At 42.0% G+C, this 19985-nt stretch overlaps 1 protein-coding gene across 8 annotated transcripts in view; it reads right to left on the reverse strand.

The window, feature by feature from the left end:
• Positions 1-16927, reverse strand: part of LOC123502181 (poly(U)-binding-splicing factor PUF60-like) — a 29959-nt gene extending 13032 nt beyond the window's left edge. Inside the window, exons 1-7 of one of the 8 annotated variants that reach the window (XM_045251411.1) lie at positions 16825-16901; positions 13122-13176; positions 7109-8842; positions 5549-5620; positions 4384-4544; positions 3166-3335; positions 1732-1849 (exon numbers count right to left, since the gene is read on the reverse strand). In XM_045251411.1, coding sequence (XP_045107346.1) covers positions 1732-1849; positions 3166-3335; positions 4384-4467 — 372 coding nt within the window. In that variant the 5' untranslated portion in view covers positions 4468-4544; positions 5549-5620; positions 7109-8842; positions 13122-13176; positions 16825-16901. Of the gene's footprint in view, positions 1-1731; positions 1850-3165; positions 3336-4383; positions 4545-5548; positions 5621-7108; positions 8843-13121; positions 13177-16824 lie in introns of those variants that run through there. The other 7 variants (XM_045251413.1, XM_045251408.1, XM_045251409.1 and 4 more) reach the window with 7 other exon arrangements.
• Positions 16928-19985: the final 3058 nt, after the last annotated feature.

Consider the following 19985-nt stretch of genomic DNA (forward strand, 5'->3'; position numbering starts at 1 on the left):
TGTACTTCAGGTGCCAGCAAGACCTTGGTACTCAGGCTGGTCTTTTTTTTATACATTCTTCAGAGTGTGATGCTTTGGGACTTATTCTATGCAGCACAGGGGAAGGGTAGAAGTAGGCCAGCAATGACAGGAAGGAAAGCACACAGAACTCTTGACGCAGCTAGTAAAGGGTCTGTCTCCAAGCTGATCCCTCTTGTTGCTGAGCCTCATGTTGTACTGAGTCTGAGGGTACAGCCATACTCAATGTGATCTGCTGGGAGGCTACAGGACACTGTGCTGTCTAGCAGGTGGGAAGCAATGAACATACATCCAATGTAATTGGCCACACCACACGTGTTGAAGGTTCATGGCATAGCTTACCTCTACCCACCCACACTATGCAGCCTGTCAGCCTTTATCCTCCCACCAAATACCATTCAGCATAGCCATACCCTAAAAATTTCCTCTTAAACCTTCTCTCATCCAAATATTTCTCCATAGAACATATACCATCCATGAATCCTTTCCTCTTAAACACTCCTCAGTTGCTGATCTAATCAATAACAAAATCTAAACTAATACCAGTCAGTGCCCCATTATTCAAACCAATGAAGCTCCAGGGGGGAAATACCTGCAGGGAATATGACTATGTCTCCTTCCCATCAGTCCTTACATGCCCTGCTAACTAACTACCAAGCAAGTCCTCCACCCCAACCTGCATCTGTCTGTACACTCTGCCCCTACACCTTGCTCTCTGCCCCCCCTCACCCAAGGGGCTCTGTAGAGTGTGGTCACAAGTTGAGTCACTTCCTGCACTCACTTCCACCATGTCTCTTTTCCAAAGCTTCAAGTCCTCTGATCTGCTAAGAATATATCAACTGTCAACCTTTGTAGGGAACTGTCATCAGATCAGGGGATTTAAGACTGAAGATAGCAAACACAGTGGAAGGAAGCGCAATGTTACCTGACTGTTATAAATGACTACACTGCTCACCATTAACGCACACACATGCAGGTTATGTGATGACTATGGGGAAACCAACCGAATGACCTCAGCCAGAGCCGCACTTTTACAATCCTGCTAATGGGAAGAGGCAAGGGCAGCCCTGAGACAGACTACTGTAAGCCACTTGTCACTTTGTAATGGTGCAAGATATGACAGCAAAGCAATATGTTATTTGCTCCTTACCTTGCACAAACACTATGACTCATCATCTTTCACATATGAAATATTGAAAGCATGGCAAAAAACTATATAACAAAAAGTAAACAAATTCATATTTTAAAGACTTTCCTTCTCAACACGTCTACATATGCTTGAAACTAAAAAAAAAAAAGGCTCGTATTCTTAAACGCTTTCTTCTCTCAGTATGAAACAAGTAGGCCTTAACATGGCTGATACAAAAGTTTGGTCAAGTCAACCGAAAATCAAGAAGACACCCTTGATATTCTAAGTAGCAAAGAAAATTTGTCATAAACACTACTAGAATATCATTACACTCAAGAAAGAACACTCCTGAAAACCATAAATTCAAATGAAGCCTGTTGGAAGTTACCAGGATATTAATGAGAAGCATTGTTGAATCTACCACTACACCAAAAACATCCATCAAAACTCAAGTTCCTCTAGAGCCAGCTAACGCTTGAGACAAACCACAGTAACGTTTGAGAATACGGAGCTGGGCCAAGAGAGGCACCTGAGGAGCACAACACAGTGGCTGTCAAGGGGAGGTGCCACAGACCACTACTGACCTGGGGCATGTTGGAGGGTCGGCCAACCTTGATATTCCTGCCGCCTATCATGACGCCGTTCATCTGCTCCAAGGCCAGCTGTGCTGCCTCAGGCATCTCGTACTCCACAAATGCAAACCTGGCAAGAAGAGGAACAATTATCACCATGCAAACACTTATTTCCTATGGTAATCTGGATGGTGATGACACAATCATACAGTATGTCCCAAAACTACTTTGAACTCTATCACTGAGATATGAGACAACTAACAGCATCAGAAGTAATGCAAGAAACCTTTATAAGCATCTGTGAGAAAGAAGGGGACTGAAAAAAATATTTTGCAATTTCTACTCAAATTAGAAGTGGTTGCAGAACAAGTCAACATGTCCCAGAAAGATGCACCAAGTAGCAGTCAATGAGTTAAAGGTGGTGGTGCTAACAGTGGCATAATGGACAAGAGAGAGAGAGAGAGAGAGAGAGAGAGAGAGAGAGAGAGAGAGAGAGAGAGAGAGAGAGAGAGAGAGAGAGAGAGAGAGAGAGAGAGAGAGAGAGAGAGAGAGAGAGAGAGAGAGAGAGAGAGAGACTGACTCTCAGGCACCAGCCCTAAAAGAAAGACCAAAAGGATCATCCGATATTGAATAGTAAGTTTCTTGAAGCCCACCTTTTGAATAATTTCAGGTCACAGCAAGGTGGATATTAGAAGACAGGGAGTTCCTGAATTTACTAGAAAAGTAACGAATGATTAAGAATACTGGTTAACTTGGAATGCTTGGGAGTTTACCAGGAAAAGATTGAATGCTTGAGAATACTGGTTATCTGGGTACATTTCATACTCTACTGGAAAATGAGATGACTGACTTGCACAGTACCCAAGTTTTGTGACCCTCAATTTTCACATTGAGTCCTGAATTCTTACCATTTCAACTTTTGCACATTAATTCCTTGATTTTCCTACTTCCATCACATATGGGTCACACATTCCTATCAATGGTATCACGGATAGCAAAATCAATACATAAATGCATTTCCCTGTACAGTTTACATACCAGAACATACTTGTACTGGTATTTTGTGGATAAATCACTTGATAACCAAATGAATCAGGCTGGCCTGCATGCTAGAGAAGCAGGAAGACGGCCAATGATGACAGCCAGTTGTGCAGACACAGACACACACACACAGTTTCAAATGCTGTGCTACTGCACTACTGCACTACAAAATCACAATGTGAATGTGAAGTCAAAACATACACATTGACACAGGTCTAAGCCATGTAGCCAAAATCAATATATGTTTTTGTTTTCAATAAGCCAAGTTTTGCAATCCTCAAGTTTGTTTAGCACTATGCCTTCAGAAGAAAGCAATCACAACACTCAAGCCAGCAATGCAGTTAAATGTGAACACTTGAGTAACAACCAACATACAGTATCCCTCCAGCTCCCCTGCCAACCTACCCTTTATGCTTCTGCGTGACGGGATCCCAGGACATGTTGATGGACTTGATGGGGCCGAAGGGAACAAAGGCCTGTCGAATAGTGTCCTCCTTGAGTTCAAAGCTGATGCTGCCAACGTACACTCGACACATGAGCACCAGTGCTTGGTGTCGCTGCAGGGACTTGGCTTGCTGCATGAGGAAGAGCAGAAGTGTTGCATCATCAGTACATTCTCGAATAAAATGACATAAATAAAGGTCAATAAAAACAAATAGATATGTGAATTAATACACAAATAAAAAAAAAAAAATTCAGTTGTTTTATATTTTCTTTAATCTGTTTACCTCTGCATGGGAGAAGAGATGTTGCAATAGTACCATCTAGCTAGCAAACAAACAAACAAACAAATAAATAAATAGAATACAAATAAAGTCTTATATAACATTTACTTTGTGTAATCTCTTTAAACTGAACTTCTCTTTCACTACTTCACCTGTTCCTTTTCTTTACAGTCACTGAATGTGTCAAAACTCTCCACTTCTTTGTGCCTCTGACAGCAACAAGTTTCATTAACTCATCACACCTGCCACATTAGTAATACTCCTCAATATGTACTGATAGAAAACTCTAATCTGGCATAAGAAATGCACACACACGCACGTGTGCACACACGTGGTAAAGAAGCTGTACCAATAAGACGTGTGAAAACAGCTCCCAAGGAAAGCACTTCAGCAGGCGTTGGAGCCTGATCCAGACGTATGTACAGGGAGAAGAGGGGGCCATAGTGTTCTCCGGTCTCCATAATAAATAAGATTTAAATACCATATAGAACGGAATATGGAGGGAGAAGCAGAGCTAGGTGGTGCTGCCAAACGTATGGAACCAAAACAAACGCCATGTTTTGAAAACGGTTTATCGAAACACCAATTGCCTGAAGAGACTGAGTGATGATAATACAGACAAGGATTTTTCTGAATTCTGCTGCTACAATCTCTTCACTCAATCCATTCCAGATGTCCACCGTCTTATGTGGAAAACTAAACTTGTTAATGTTACTCAAACACTGACTTTTCGTGATATTCTTGGAATGTCCTCTATCTCCATCCTCCGTCAGTAAAACCCGGACTTATCTATCTGTCTTCTCCATACTGTTTATTAATTTATACATCATTATTAGAGAGAGAGAGAGAGAGAGAGAGAGAGAGAGAGAGAGAGAGAGAGAGAGAGATAGATAATTACCTGCTGCTGGTGTGCGAGTGTCTGCTTCATGAGCACGAGGCGAATGGACTGTTCCATGGCATACTTCTTGGCCCGCGCCACCATGTCCTTCTGCTCCGAGGAGAGGCGAGGCAGCGACTGGCCCAGCAGGTGCACTATGTCATCCTTCTTGGCACCTGCTCCTGGCAAGACAAGGCCCACACTCAAAAGTGTGATTACTGCTTCAGCAGGTGTGTGTGTGCGTGTGTGTGTGTGTGTGTGTATTCTGATATATGAAAGCAAATTCATATATATTCAAATCATAAAATATCAAGAAAGCACGAAGTGCAATTAAATGCAAAAGTCAATTATTGATCCCAATTAACAAAGTGATTTGGAAGCAGCAAATATTTCTCTGAGGCAACTGAGCAACATTATATCACACAGCAGGGCAAGTCTTATATCTATGGCTGACACATTTTTTTATAGATTTTTGGTAGAGGGAAGAACTGGACAAGGGCAACAAAAATTATTAAATAAAAAAAAGCCCACTAAGATGTCAGTCCCCGAACAGAGCAGTTAGCCAAAAGAATGGGATAAATGTCTTAACACCTCCCTCTAAAAAGAGTTCAGGTCATAGGTAGAAGGAAGTACCTCCTGAAGGTGCCCCTCTCTCTCTCTCTCTCTCTCTCTCTCTCTCTCTCTCTCACACACACACACACACACACACACACACACACACACAAGGAAATTGGAGAGACTACAAAAAATGGCTACAAGAATGGTTCCAGAATTTAAAGGGATGACATATGAGGAGAGACTAAAAGCTATGGATCTACCAACCCTGGAACAGAGAAGTGAGAGAGGGGATCTGATACAAGTTTATAAATTGATTAACGGAATGGACCAAGTAGATAATGAGAAACTAATCCTGAGAGAAGAATATGACACTAGAAGCACAAGATCGCATAGTAAGAAACTGGGGAAGGGAAGATGTCTGAGAGATGTTAAAAAATATAGTTTCCTGCAAAGATGTGTTGAGACTTGGAACAGTTTGAGTGAGGAAGTGGTGTCAGCAACGAGTGTGCATAGTTTTAAAGAAAAATTGGATAAGTGTATATATGGAGACGGGGCCAAACGAGCATAAAGCCCAGGCCCTGTAAAACTATAACTAGGTAAATACACACACACAAAGAGCAGTACTCACCCAGTATGAGGGAGCCACTCTGGTCCACCTCTCTGGTTGGAGATCTGGTCCGAGTGGGCCGGGCTTCTCCCTCTGTTAAATGAAGGAACACAGTTAGTGGTGGCTTGACAGGGGGACTCAACCCAGACATGGCCCCCTGCATTACTGTCAGAGGGGAGGCAGGGGTGTCGGGGCTGCTGGCTGGCTGACTGGCACCCATGAATGGTGTAATATCAAACCCAAGCTGAACAATGCCATTCATTGTTGTGGCACTTGAAATTAGTCAATCAAATCTTAGATGTATAACTTTCTACAATTATGCAAATAACTTACTTCCCATTTACTGAATTCTTGCAAAGATGTACTGTCCTACTCAATGAATGTCTGAATGTCACTGCTACAAACGCTCATACACAACACACAACTGTCCATACATACACACATACACACACACTAATCATAACGTTTCTACCACAAGCAGTCAATGTGATCTAAACGGACTACTGTGAGTGGTGTAAATATGAATGATGAAAACACCATCACTCCATTACCCTCTTCGTAACTTGCTAACTACACTAACCAAAAAACCTGCCAACAAATATCATGGAAAAAAAAAAAAAAAAAAAGTAATAAGCATAAAGGAAAAGTGATTTAGGCCCATGACAAAGTGGACAAGAAAGTCATCATTTCAAGAACACATGTAAGTAAATATGAAGGGTAAAAACAACGGACAAATAGAAAAGACTCAATAATACATCTAATAATGCAACTGAACTCATTCACTCTCTCTCACACACACACTCCAGAGCATCCCTCACATCTTGACCTATGCAAAAAACTAACACTAAAATAAAGCAGGAAAAATGTAGCTAGCTGTCCCTACACTACTCTGAGTCCCACAGTGCCTGGCCCTATCACAGCCGGCCACCAGTGCCATCTCGAGATGCGGCACCCCTGCCTGCCCCAGCCCAGTGTCCAGGGAGCCACGCTGGAGTTGTGTCCTCACATGGGAAGTGTTAGGTGGATTAGATGGACAGGGTGGAGACAGAGAGAGAGACTGGAAATTGATACAAGACACAGAATGGTATAAAAAAATATATAATATATATATATATATATATATAAATATGTATATAAATAAAAAGAAAACAAGAGGAACATGATTATAAATGTACTACTGGAGGATGAAGCAAACGCCACACCTAATCCAATATTCCAGCAAACTGAGATGTCTTTCGGCATTGTTTTTTGGGTTCCATCATTAAAGAGGGTTCCTTCTCCTGCCTGTGTGTGACCCCAGCCTGACGTGACCCTCACCCCTTAAAGCAATGACAGGCAACATAGAGCAATCAAAGCCTTCACTACCAATTAGGCATATGCTGGCAGTTAACACACAAAAGTGGCTGCTGGTGAAAAAAAAAGAAAAAGATCTGACGTGTGCTGACAAGTGACTGACACACACACACAAAAACTGTTCATGAACAATAATGATAATAAAAAGAGGCACAACTTGCCATGTCCCTTGCCAAAAGACAGATCATGTTAGCTGGCCTACAGGTGCACCATAGTGAGAACCATTACCACTGCTCTGGGGAAGCTACAATGCGCAAATAGCAGCCCCAGATAACTGACGCTCGCCATCCGCTGAACCTCCCTGCTGCTGAGGCCTTTCTGCCCACCTTACACCATGGAACGACAGAGAAAAAAAGAACAGGCATATCACATATTCACAAAAATAACATGTCACTCCTGCAGGGCGGTTGATTTGGAAAATAGGGAATAGTGGCGATGGTGGTGGTGGTGAATGGGTGCATGAGTCAAAGACAGAGAACACATTGCAAGGTAGAAAAACTGTGTGTGTGTGTGTGTGTGTGTGTGTGTGTGTGTGTGTGTGTGTGTGTGTGTGTGTGTGTGTGTGTGTTTCTTATCTTACTGCATGTATTCTAACATCCAGTTAAAAAGCTTCTTTATGAACATCTTAAAGATGTGTGTGTGTGTGTGTGTGTGTGTGTGTGTGTGTGTGTGTGTGTGTGTGTGTGTGTGTATACAAGGCCATTTTCAAGGCATATTACTATTTTTTGAGCTGCAAATTTAACTGAAACAATATTACTGATTTACATTAACAGTGATGAAAGTTACTTGGTAATAACTTACTCAAAGGCAACACTGAATTTTATAGACATTTTACATATGCCACATATAAAACACACAATAAAAATACAACACAACAGTTGTCACAACATTCACTTCTTACTTCACAAAAAATAAAACATGAGGCAATTTATAACAAAGCTGTCATGCCCAAAAAGACCAAATTACTGTCTGGTTCAATGTGGCACCAGACAGCAGGGCATGTCTCAAAGATGTGACTCTCTGGAACATGGCTGGTGTGTGTGTGTGTGTGTGTGTGTGTGTGTGTGTGTGTGTGTGTGTGTGTGTGTGTGTGTGTGTACATGACAGATGAAGAGGGGTTATGAGCCAGCCACACAGCCCTAGAGAAGGTGCTGGTGGCTGGAGCTCCGGATTCTAGCTGCCTCTGTCTATCTTCACAAGGCACACACAGTGGGGTGGGTGGCCAGGGGCTGCTCAACCCTGCAAAGAGTAGAATATAAAAACCCTCAAACCCCACGTGGGCACATGGTCTGTCCCTCCAGTGGGTGAGTAGGTGGTGAGTGAGTAAGAACGACAGGAAAATGCTTAACCCGGAAAGGAAAGGGAAGGCAATTCTATGCATTCCTCAGTATTTTTTTTTTTTTTTTTGCATGTTGTAAAGGCAATTCCATGCTCATATCTCTAAATATTAATTTCTCTTTTGTTTCGGCCACTTGCGACTGTTCTCAAGATTTCCGTGTGAAAGTGTACTGATCCTATTGTTTATGAGACTGGCAGCACAGCGACACCAGAGAAAGATGAACCCATACTCACGCATACCTGCAAAGATAACAAAACAAACAAAACACAAGATTACCATCACAAAGCAAAAGATGATCAGTGCAAAAAGCTTCACTTTGCTTTGTGAGGGAAGCAACAGCATCATCATCATCACCATCCTCCTCCTCCTCATCATCATCATCACTCCTCTTACGTCTATGGCTCAACTCTCCTTAGCTAAGTTGACTCTTGAACAAGGTTACAGTGGTCACTACTGTGCACATTATAATGAAGGACTACACTGCTCTCTCAGCATGACAATGGTTCACACAATGACATGTAAACAGAATGTCTGCCCTAAGGAGTCTGTAGGATCGGGGCGCAGCAATGGATCATCGCCATCGTTCGGCCAAAAGAATCGAACGATCTTTGAGTCGGTCCAACCTGTAAAAATGACAAGAAGAGAGAAGAAGACACATCATTAGTGTGGGCACCCTGCTGGTGACGGCTCTACTGACAATACCCGCCTGTCCCGCCCCCCTCCCAGCGGTCACCCGGCCTGCCCCGGCACCTCTCACACTGTCTGCCTCACCACACCACACCGCTGCCCACCACACGCCACGCTGCCCAGGCTGTGTGTGCACCTGTGCCACAGGTTCACCTTGCCTGTGGCCACACCACAACACAGGCCTCCTGTGCTAACAGTGTAATTATTCTGCAGACGGTAAACAGCCAAGAGACCAGCTACCAAACTGGTCCCTCTCAGCTTGTGTGTGTGTCTACTTAACAATAAACTGACACCCTCACTACTTGTATTGTACAAGATTCAAGATGATAAATACATGCACATTGGATCCCTTCATAATTGAAATATTGCAATTGCAAAGCATGTAAGAAACAAGAGAAAAATTAAAAACCAAATTTAACTTGACATTCAAAATAATTCTGCAACACATGCCCTGAGTGGTGATGTGCAGCACAAGCCAGCCACAGGTGTGCACACAACCTGAGCACCTCAGTACAAACAAGTAATGCCTCAACTCTCAATGTAAAATGCAAAATGATACAGAAAAGATATCACAGAGGAACATTAGCATCTGTTTAACTGTACACTCCCTGTGACACAAGCCTCCACCAGGCCTTGGGTGTGGGGACCCAGTGACACAACAGCCTGCAGGCAACGAGGCCACAAAACAGGCCATTGTGGAGCTCCAGACCTGTGAGGTGACACTCCCAGACACTAAGGGGAAGGTTACAGAGCAAAGAAAAGGTGCTGGAGCAACATTAAGGAGAGCTTTAGTACCAAAGGGATAGGGGAGAACATGGTGTAGCTGTGTCATGTCCAGCTGTCACTAGGAGGACAGTTCAGAAGGGATGCTTGAATTGACTATAGTACAGAGTAAGAACCAATGACTGCTAACACTCCTCTGTTTGGACCACTTTTGTACAATAGGCTTAGGGTCGCTTATTCAAGGTACAAGAAAAACCTGAGTTTCAAGGTACAATAAACAAATGAGTTTAGTTAGACTCAAGACTAGCACAGTCATGTGATGCAGATGTGTGTGTTTTCTAATCTATTGCAAGCCACACACAGACATCAGTCACTACCATTTCCTGAGCACAATGTATTATTTAGTGTTTATTCAGCCAGTCACAGCAAAATAGTAGCATTCCTGCTGAGTGGTTGACTGTTTGCATAATCCAGCCCATTTGCTGATTGTGCCAACTGTGTGGTCTTTCAACACAAGAGAACAATAAAGGACTTTGCTGGATTGAAACTTTGCACTAACACTGGTAGACCTCAAAAGAATCATTATGTAATAATAGCAGGTTAATTCTGATTAGATTAATAAACCTACTCTACAGGATCAGAGTTATGGTGAATTCTTATTCATGAGAGTGGTCCCACAAGATGTGACCCTCCAAAGCTGGTACAGTGTCATAGCAATCAGTTCATCAGCAGCAATGCCAGCTAAATAGCCTTACAACCTTTATCATGACTAGCTAATCAACCACTGCCTGTTTACAGGATAACACCAGCCTTTAAGCTTGCCTGGTCCTGTCCACACCATGACTGGATTATGACAATACAGCACTTGGTAGTCACAATGCTATAAACTGCAAACTCACAACTGTGTGCGTGCACAGCACATTTCATACATTCTTTCAGAGTTGTTACAGCCATTAAACAGGTTTGAGCTTAGATTCCAGTGACACTTTCTAAGAAGGTTTTCAGTGTCCCAGGCTTACTAACTTTTCCAGTGCAACAATTTTCCATCCTAATGTTGTCTTGGTCCACAGCAGCAGTGGTCCTGGGTGAGGCGGTGGTTGTCTTGAGCCTTGGCAGAACACGACACTCTCACACCTCATCAAGTAACACATTACACCAAACCTGACGCTCACATGCACGTGATCTTTGCCAACAAGAGGGAAGCTCCTGTCCACTTCTGTTCTCTCACACCCAGCCAACCCCTATACTCACTCACTCCAAAACTAACATGCTCACCACCAAAAAACTGGTACTGAATTAAGTGCAGCATGACAAGCTACAACACCACAGCAAAATCTATCCTCAAATTTGGTCACATGAAAATCAGCCATCCGATCTAATGTATTCTTAAGACTGGTAAGATCAGATCAACTGTGAAAGGTTAGGTTAGACTGGGTCAGAACACACAAGAACAACTTTACAGATAAAATTTTCATGAAAAGGAAATCAGTTGTGAATAATGGACAATTTTTCTTTGGAAATATGGTGATATTCATGTAATCCCTAAGGTTAATTATGGCTAAGCCTTTAATATCCTGAATGTTAAGAGCTTTTATAAACTTGAAATTTCAAAGTTTCTAATTATGGACATATGACAGTAGGAAAAAATGCCATTTACAGATCCTGACACAGGTTTTCCCTAAGGGAGACCTGTGCCTGTCACAATGGAAACAAGGAAGCATATCATAAGCAAACCCGGATGGTCATGCAGCCAAGCATGGTGGTGATGGTTGGTGTTGGCACCACCAAGTCTCACCAACCCCAGGGAGAATTTTCAACTTGTGGCATCATGGTGGCACTCAAAACACTTTACGGTTTCAGATATTTGGATACACAGCACTTGACCCACGGGTGGCTAAGCTCAGAGGTGATGACAGGCCTATACCAAAGCACCTGGAGTGAAGGGAACACAACAAGTCTGTCTCGGCCAGCCACACACATTCAAGGGTGGATACGTGTGTTCACCAAAAGTCTGCACCACAACACTCATAGTGACTGCCCTGTCACAATACAGGAAAGTAGAACATAAGCCTAAAATGGAAACTTAATTATACAACTGACAATTTTCTGGATTATTGGCATTCATATACTTCATTCTAGTTGCACTAAATGAACTCTTGTAATATTTTTTACTTCTACATCTTTGCTTCTTTCTGGGAATGATATGTGTGGGCTTTTTAACATCATTCTTGCCCTTGATGGTGCATTACAATGAAAGGTAACACAAAACTCCACAGGGCTCAAGATCCAAGCTTCAGAAACTCATACAAAACTCTCTGAATGAAGATGCAAGCTTTGGATGAACAGACCACTAACTACTGATGGAGATATCCACCCTTGATTACAATGTACAGTATTTTTTGGTTAACATCTCCAAATAGCTTTCAATTTACCAAGTTCCATGGTCTCCCTCAGCAAAGGGAGTGAGTAATGTGCATCTAGACACACTTCATCTATCAGCACATTAATGGAATAACACACAATGCAGACTTCATTATTAAAACAGAATAAGATGCATGTTAGAACAGTAATAGTAAAAAAAGCACTTGAGGCGATGAAACAAAACACATTTCCGGTACCTTGCCCTGCTTGGCCTTAGTATACACAGGAAAAGTAAAGCGTTTTGCAGCTTATAAGATGCACTTCGGACTTGCACAATGCTTCAAGGACCTGCCACATGAACCAAGGCAGAAATTTTGATAGCTACACTAATTACTCTCCTTACTTGCTGAGTGACAGTGTTTAAATTCTCCGAGTGCCATGGCTCCTCAAATCTAATAAGGATCTGGTAAAAGTTCAGAACACAAATCTAATTACTGCCACCAAAACAATGAAATGCTTGTATTAACTTTAAGCAGATTTTCCCTCAATGAAACTATTACTATCAAACTATGAAATACAAGATGAATCAGAGCAGATATTCCACTTCACAATTACAGAAGTTAAACCAGCATCTAGATGGATAATTTTACTAGCTTTGTCAGAGGTGGACTGACCAATGGTGGAATGACACACACAGCAAGAGTAAAGAGAATACAAAGGCAAGCATGATGACTCTTGTGTAGACTGCTCAAAATTACAGTCAAGTCAGTGCTCTCATCAGTTCTTATCCTGTCAACAATGACAAGACTGAATACAGATGATGTGATAGAATAGTAGATGACTGGCTATGTCAAAACATTAAAAACTCACACAAGTCTTTCAAAATGATACAGCATCTTATAAGCAACAAAACTGATCAACCTGCCTGGCAACACCTTCCCTAGACACACAAGCTCTCTCACTCTCTCTGTCACAGACACACACAGGCAGACAGTGGGGGCCTTCCCTTGCTGCTAACCCAAAGAAGTGTGAAGGAGAGCGCATGAGGAGTGACACACATACATCCACACCCTGGCACTAATGATAGGCCTCAGCGGCACAGTGCCGCACCACACACCCCTGCAGCCTTACCATCGTTTAGCCGCATCTTCTTCTCCGCTGGCTCCTCCGTCTCACCCTCCCCATTCTGAAACAAGCAAACACATTAACTTGTGATTTTTGCAACAATAAAAACCATCAAGATCAAATCAATATAAACATATACCATCTATGTGTAGTCAATTAAATTATAGATTAAGTTAGGACCCCAAATTATTCATTGCAACAGATTTCCCACATGCAATTTGGAACTTGTACCCAGCTCAATGTCCTTCCCTTACAAGTGTTAATGGTCTCAGGTTGTTGTTTAGGTAAAGACTGCACCAATAATCATCTAGTTTGTTGTAAAAGTTTCATTCTCCACTGCTGTAAGATTACTGAATACCTTGCACCACAATAGCAGGTTAGGTTAAGGTGCAGTCTAACTATTCTGTAAAGAGTCTTTATTTGTGGCTGACTTGCAAACTTGGCTTCCTTTCTTGAGCAAGACAGATGCAAGAGTGAAAATACTCATTAAAGATAGTGACCAGAGGATGCGACCTCAGTCACCTGCCAGCCCCTGACCTGCAGTGAACAGCTCTGGTCAATTACTGTATAACCTTGCCAAACACTGGAAAGTAGCATTGTCAAGTGTGGTATGTATACACAATACACACCTCAATCACTGGTATCAGCCTTAAAAAAAAAAAATTTTGATATTTTTTCATGATTATCAAAACTCATCGAGTGAGTGAGTGAGTGACTCACTAAGTAAGTACTGTGTGTGAAGGAGGTGGCCTCCACACACCCATCAACACTCTTTTCTCACCAATCTCAAGTGTCATCTACACCAGTCTCTGTTTCTGAAGATGACAGTGTGGGTGACACATGAGTGACAGGTGTCAGCCACTCCCCCACCACCCATGTCCTACTGGCACTTACTCATAATTGTTAAGCTTTCTAGTTTAATCCTTTGCTGTGTGGATACTACTGAAATAACATTAGCATGTCTATCTAAGACTTGGTCAGGTTAGGTTAGGATTAACTTCATTCAGATAATGCATTTCTCTGCTGATCCCTTCATTGTGTACATTACAAATGAAAAAGGGGCCATATTTTTGTCCAGAAATGAATATTGAAATAACATGAACATTTCCATCCCTGGGCTGGGCAAGACAGAGATCTGAACAAAGAGAGGTGTGTGGCACTGCCGCCCTTGGTACGGTGACAACAGCCAGTCTTGCTCTTGTTCCCACTGCTGGCATGCTAACATGGAATTAAACCTCACCACACACGAAGTGTTACATAGGTAAAGTTTAGTTAGGCTTGGGTGCTGGAGCAAGATCAGCAATGTGGCAGCCATCACAACCACCAGTGCAGCAGGGTTGTGTGACTCTTCATAACAACTACCAAGAATTGTTCACCAGCTGCTGATTCCCTGTGTGACATTAAAGACTATCATATTTCTGCCCACAGGCATGAAGCAAGTCTCAGAATAAACAAGCTCAGGTCAGGATAATACTGAAATAACATATGCATTTCTATCTGAGGGTTAAGTTAGGTCAGGCGGCTCAGCTCACTAATTTCTCCTCAGCTTAACTTGTCAGCCTTGTATAGATAGGATCAAGATGACTCAAAAAAGTCAGTTAATGTTTACTATTGGTCCTTCTCAGTACCACATCACACCACTACAGGTGTAACAGTATACACACTGTACATACTACTTTGTTTATTTTTCTTTTCCCACAACCAGCTATTGACACATATTGATGCTTTAGAAACTCAACACATCACACCAGAAACAGAGTTAGATTGGGTTAAATTAAGTTTGTTTTGGTTTAATTGGTCAGGGAAAATGAGATAGACAAAACTTTATATTTCTTGGAAAATACATAACGAGGCAAATGACCATATTTGCCAAAGGAAGGAACTGACATAAGTTTTTTCTGCCTTGCATAGCTAAGACCAAGCTGGAGCAAACCTACACATGCTTAAAAGTGCTTGTGGTGTATTTCTCATCAGTGCAATTGCCTACTGTTGCTAAAATGAAGGGCACTGTCTTATCATAGCCCCTCCAGCTTGCCTCATTTCCCAGCTCCCCCTTCACAGCTCTTTCACACGGCTGACATGACGTGGGAATGACAATATTATCCAAACCAACCTAACTTAACCTAGCTACCATAACCTAACCAAGCTATTGGACAGAAGGGTACTGAGGAAGACGTATCAGCAGTGTGTGTCACCTCAACTACATTAGGTCAGGTTAGGACTGGGTTAGGTTAGTTCTGGTTATCATATTTTCATTTCCACGTCCCGTCAGCTGAGTGAAAGAGCTACGAAGGAGGAGCCAGGAAACGAGGCAAGATGGAGGCACCACTACATTGGGACAGTGCTTAATTAACCTTTTCACTGCAATATGAAACAATTAACACCATCCGAAGCAATGCACATCTTTATACATTACAGGAAAGAATTGGACTAAAGAGCATATTTTTTACCATTTCTACAGCATTTAATGATTAGAAGTGGCTGTGGAACAAGTAAAGATGCCTCAGAATTATTGCAGCTTCAACCAATACACCACACGTTACTATGCACATTCTCACAGTCTAGATCACACTTCTACGAGCATTTCTAATCCCTTTTTACCCTATCGGAAATTAATAATAAGGTTAGGTTAAGTTTCCCAGGTCCCCAAGCTTGTTAGACAGAGAGAAAAAGAAATAAAAGATAGGGTACATTGGGTGAAACTACAAATTCAACAATGTCTCAGGGTGAACAGTTATCAAGGAAAGGTGTACCAATAAAGCAGGAAAAGGGTTAAGATGACATGTCCCTGCATTCATAGTGTTAAATGATGACAATTTAACCCTTACAGTATCAGGACGCGCTTAAATACTCCCTCTGGTTACTATTTAGAGATTTTAAACCGATGTAGAAACATATGGAATAGTAAAGACTGTGGCCATTAATCTTCTGACCTCCACAGACCCTCCCTGGTGCAAATAAAACCGTCTAATCACCCAAAACTCAGGTAGAAATGCATCCCGGTACTGAAGGGATGTAGTACTACTAATAATTCAAAGAGGAGAGGTCGCCACGGGTACTATTACGAGATTTGCGATAAAGTGAGATGGTTTTATTTGATCCTGGTGGACTTTTTAAAATATTCCACTTGTAGCAATGAAATGAAATGGAGAGAGAGAGAGAGAGAGAGAGAGAGAGAGAGAGAGAGAGAGAGAGAGAGAGAGAGAGAGAGTGTGTCCAGAAACAACTTAACATAAATAATAGGATAACAAAGGGCCACCAGGGCCCATCTAGGTTATCCTGTATCAGTCGCACAGCGACCTCGTCATCAGTACTTAACTTATCTTAATGATTTTGGAATAAATCTTTACGTATTTACCCTTCAAATACCACATGAAAGATGGAGTAAGATGTGTCCAAGCAATTCACTCACTCACACACACACACACACACACTTTCCCGGTGTGTTGATGTGGTCTCAGTCCTACCCGAAGATCGGTCTATGAGCTCTGAGCTCGCTCCGTAATGGGGAAGACTGGCTGGGTGACCAGCAGGCTACCGAGGTGAATCACACACACACACACCAGGCGGCAACGTTTAGGTGTGGCATCAGTTGTTGCCTCCACAACACCATATTTAAAGGTCCTACTGGTGGCTCTTGGGTCTCTACTGGTGCCCTGACTCTCTGGCTACAAATGTGACATACTGTTGTGGGCGTGTGGGGACTTACCATCAAGTTATGGCCATTACTATACAGCGTTGTAGGGGGAACCGTCACCTCCGCCGCCATTTTGATTACATAGATCTGTCCTGAAAGAGGCTGCGGTGCTAAAATAATCTATAATGTGTTGTATTGTTGATGAGAAGCTAATGTACTCTGCGGAATGACATGTAACAAATTTGGTGTTGTTTATCATATGTAAAGTTGTCTCTATAGATGTCTTTGTGTTAAATTATAATGGAGAAATTATTATACCACGTTTGGTATTGCGCTAAATATCGAAGTTCATTGAATTATTATGGATGGAAAAATATATGGTGATTAATGTACACAAAAACATAAATTGCTACTTATCCTCTTAATGTGCCTACCCAGGTAGAAATCATTTATACCGTACTGTTGATTTTTTTTTAGCAAGGTGTGGTTGTTTTCAATACACGACGAAAGCCATGCAAATATTTGATATACATTTACTTATAAACTTAAAATGAATTAATTGTTACCTAGAAAGCGTTTGGAAATAGTAGGCATATACATTTGATCTGACCCAGTACTCCCTACCGTTCAGGCGTGTCGAGTGACGTCGATCTCACACACACACACATTCTGGGGTATCTCTCTCTCTCTCTCTCTCTCTCTCTCTCTCTGTGTGTGTGTGTGTGTGTGTAATTCACCTCCTCCTCCTTGGTCGCCTGCTGGTCACCCAGCCAGTCTTCCCCATTAGGGAGCGAACTCAGAGCTCATAGACCGATCTTCGGGTAGGACTGAGACCACATCAACACACAACCCCTCGATTTACATCCCGTACCTATTTACTGCTAGGTGAACAGGGGCCACACATTAGGAGGCTTGCCCATTTGCCTCGCCGCTTACCGGGACTCGAACCCGGACCTCTCGATTGTGAGTCGAGCGTGCTAACCACTACACTACGCGGTGTTTGATCTGCTGCAGTCTCTGACGAGACAGCCAGACGTTACCCTACGGAACGAGCTCAGAGCTCATTATTTCCGATCTTCGGATAGGCCTGAGACCAGGCACACACCACACACCGGGACAACAAGGTCACAACTCCTCGATTTACATCCCGTACCTACTCACTGCTAGGTGAACAGGGGCTACCTGTGAAAGAAGACACACCTAAATATCTCCACCCGGCCGGGGAATCGAACCCCGGTCCTCTGGCTTGTGAAGCCAGCGCTCTAACCACTGAACTACCGGGCGTGTGTGTGTGTGTGTGTGTGTGGAGAGAGAGAGAGAGAGAGAGAGAGAGAGAGAGAGAGAGAGAGAGAGAGAGAGAGAATTATAATGAAAAGGAAGTTTTCCTACGAAGTAGACTACAAGAATGGAGTGTACATCGACTGCTAGTGATAAGAAAAAAAAAAAAAAAAAACCGCTGAATATATTGCTACGCTGGGCAGAGTAGCTGTGTGTTAGTGGTGGGCAGGAACCGTAAACTCAAGTATTCAAGGAACCGATTACTGGATGGGGCGATTTTAGAATACAAATTACTCTCCCAGTCCTAAGAGACTTTTAATCTGTGATGGATACTGAATGACTGTGAATGTAAATGGATGCACGGTTCAACTAATGATATACTCTTATCTCACGCAGGATTCCTTTAATATAAACATACTTGAGCTGTCCTATTTCGCTTCGTTATGATTCGATAGAAAAAGTTATTGTATAATAAGCAAATAATGAATTATGTTTTTTTTTTTTTTTTTTTTTCTTATTTAATCATGAAAATGACGGTTGTAGGTCCCACTCTCAGTTCAGCAGGCTTAACTCTTATGACGTGTCTTTTTTTTTTTTTTTCTTGGTGGGGGAGAAGGGAGTTATCACCCTACCATGGGTATTAGGTAATCTTTCATTGATTATATACATAGGTTCACGCTCCATTCACACAGGGATTTACTCCTATCTCATAACTATTGTCCTTTGTCAGGGCATGGGGGAGGGAGGGATAACTCACAAGCACTCAGGGTGGCTACGTAGCATCACTACGTATTGCACATATACATGAAGAGGGAAAACATTCACATCACATCACGCAAGACTGAAATCATACACATTTTCATAATTTTATTTACATACATAATATTGTTGAAATATTTACAGTGCAAAATGAATATATACACATAAATCACGACTTTGATTAAATTGGTCTCAGGCAGGTAAATCAGCAGTCTATCGATATAAATAGAGAATAAGAGAAATTAATAGTCTGCCTTTTAAGCACCTCGTTTCTTGTCCCGCGGGAGCTGCCAACACTCGCTGTACAACTAGACACAATTTGATATATACTGCTTTGACAAATAACCAAACCTTGACACTATAACGAAGAGAAAGATGTCACAATAACCAGTAAATCATTATGTGATATTTTCACAAGTATAGTATCTAATCCATGATAGATTTAGTAATAGATAGTTATCATAGACATTCATACTATCATACACAAGTAGTTCCTTCACAAACATACTTTCTGCTACTGGTTAAAACGGCAGTATTGGTCTTGTGGTGGCGGTGATGGTAACAGTGGTGGTGGCGGTGGGCTATACTGACCCATACACACCCACACACACAGCCATAAACACTAAAAAAAAAAAAAAAAAAAAAACACTTGTATACCGAAAACACTCATAAACACACTCATAACACCCCTACACGCATCCAGAACATGTCTACACACACACACACACACACACACACACACACACACACACACACACACACACACACACACACACACACAAATAAGTGAAGTGAAGTGAAGTGAAATGTTGCTATATTACCGACAATTTTCAAGCAGCACCAAACACCAATTAAGCACCAGCACCAAGCAGCAGAACATGCAGTGCAAGCCTTCGCCACAACCTTCCACACTGCCTTATCTTCATCAATTAAAGCAGTGGTTCCCAAACTTTTTCAGCTTGTTACCCAATTTAACATGCCACATAAAGCATGTCACCCCTTTCACTTATGATATTACTTATAATAAGTTTACTTTACAACTTTATTTAGTAAGACAAAGTTAACAATAATCCTAATACTGGGTACCGCATTGTTTTCTTGATTTTCAGAATTCATAACTTTTTTTCTGTCACCCCTCCATTACCCCCGAAAATGGTTAAATTACCCCCAGTTTGGGAACCACTGAATTAAAGGTA

The sequence above is a fragment of the Portunus trituberculatus genome, chromosome 10 (genome assembly GCF_017591435.1).
Source record: "Portunus trituberculatus isolate SZX2019 chromosome 10, ASM1759143v1, whole genome shotgun sequence".
Classification (NCBI taxonomy): domain Eukaryota; kingdom Metazoa; phylum Arthropoda; class Malacostraca; order Decapoda; family Portunidae; genus Portunus; species Portunus trituberculatus.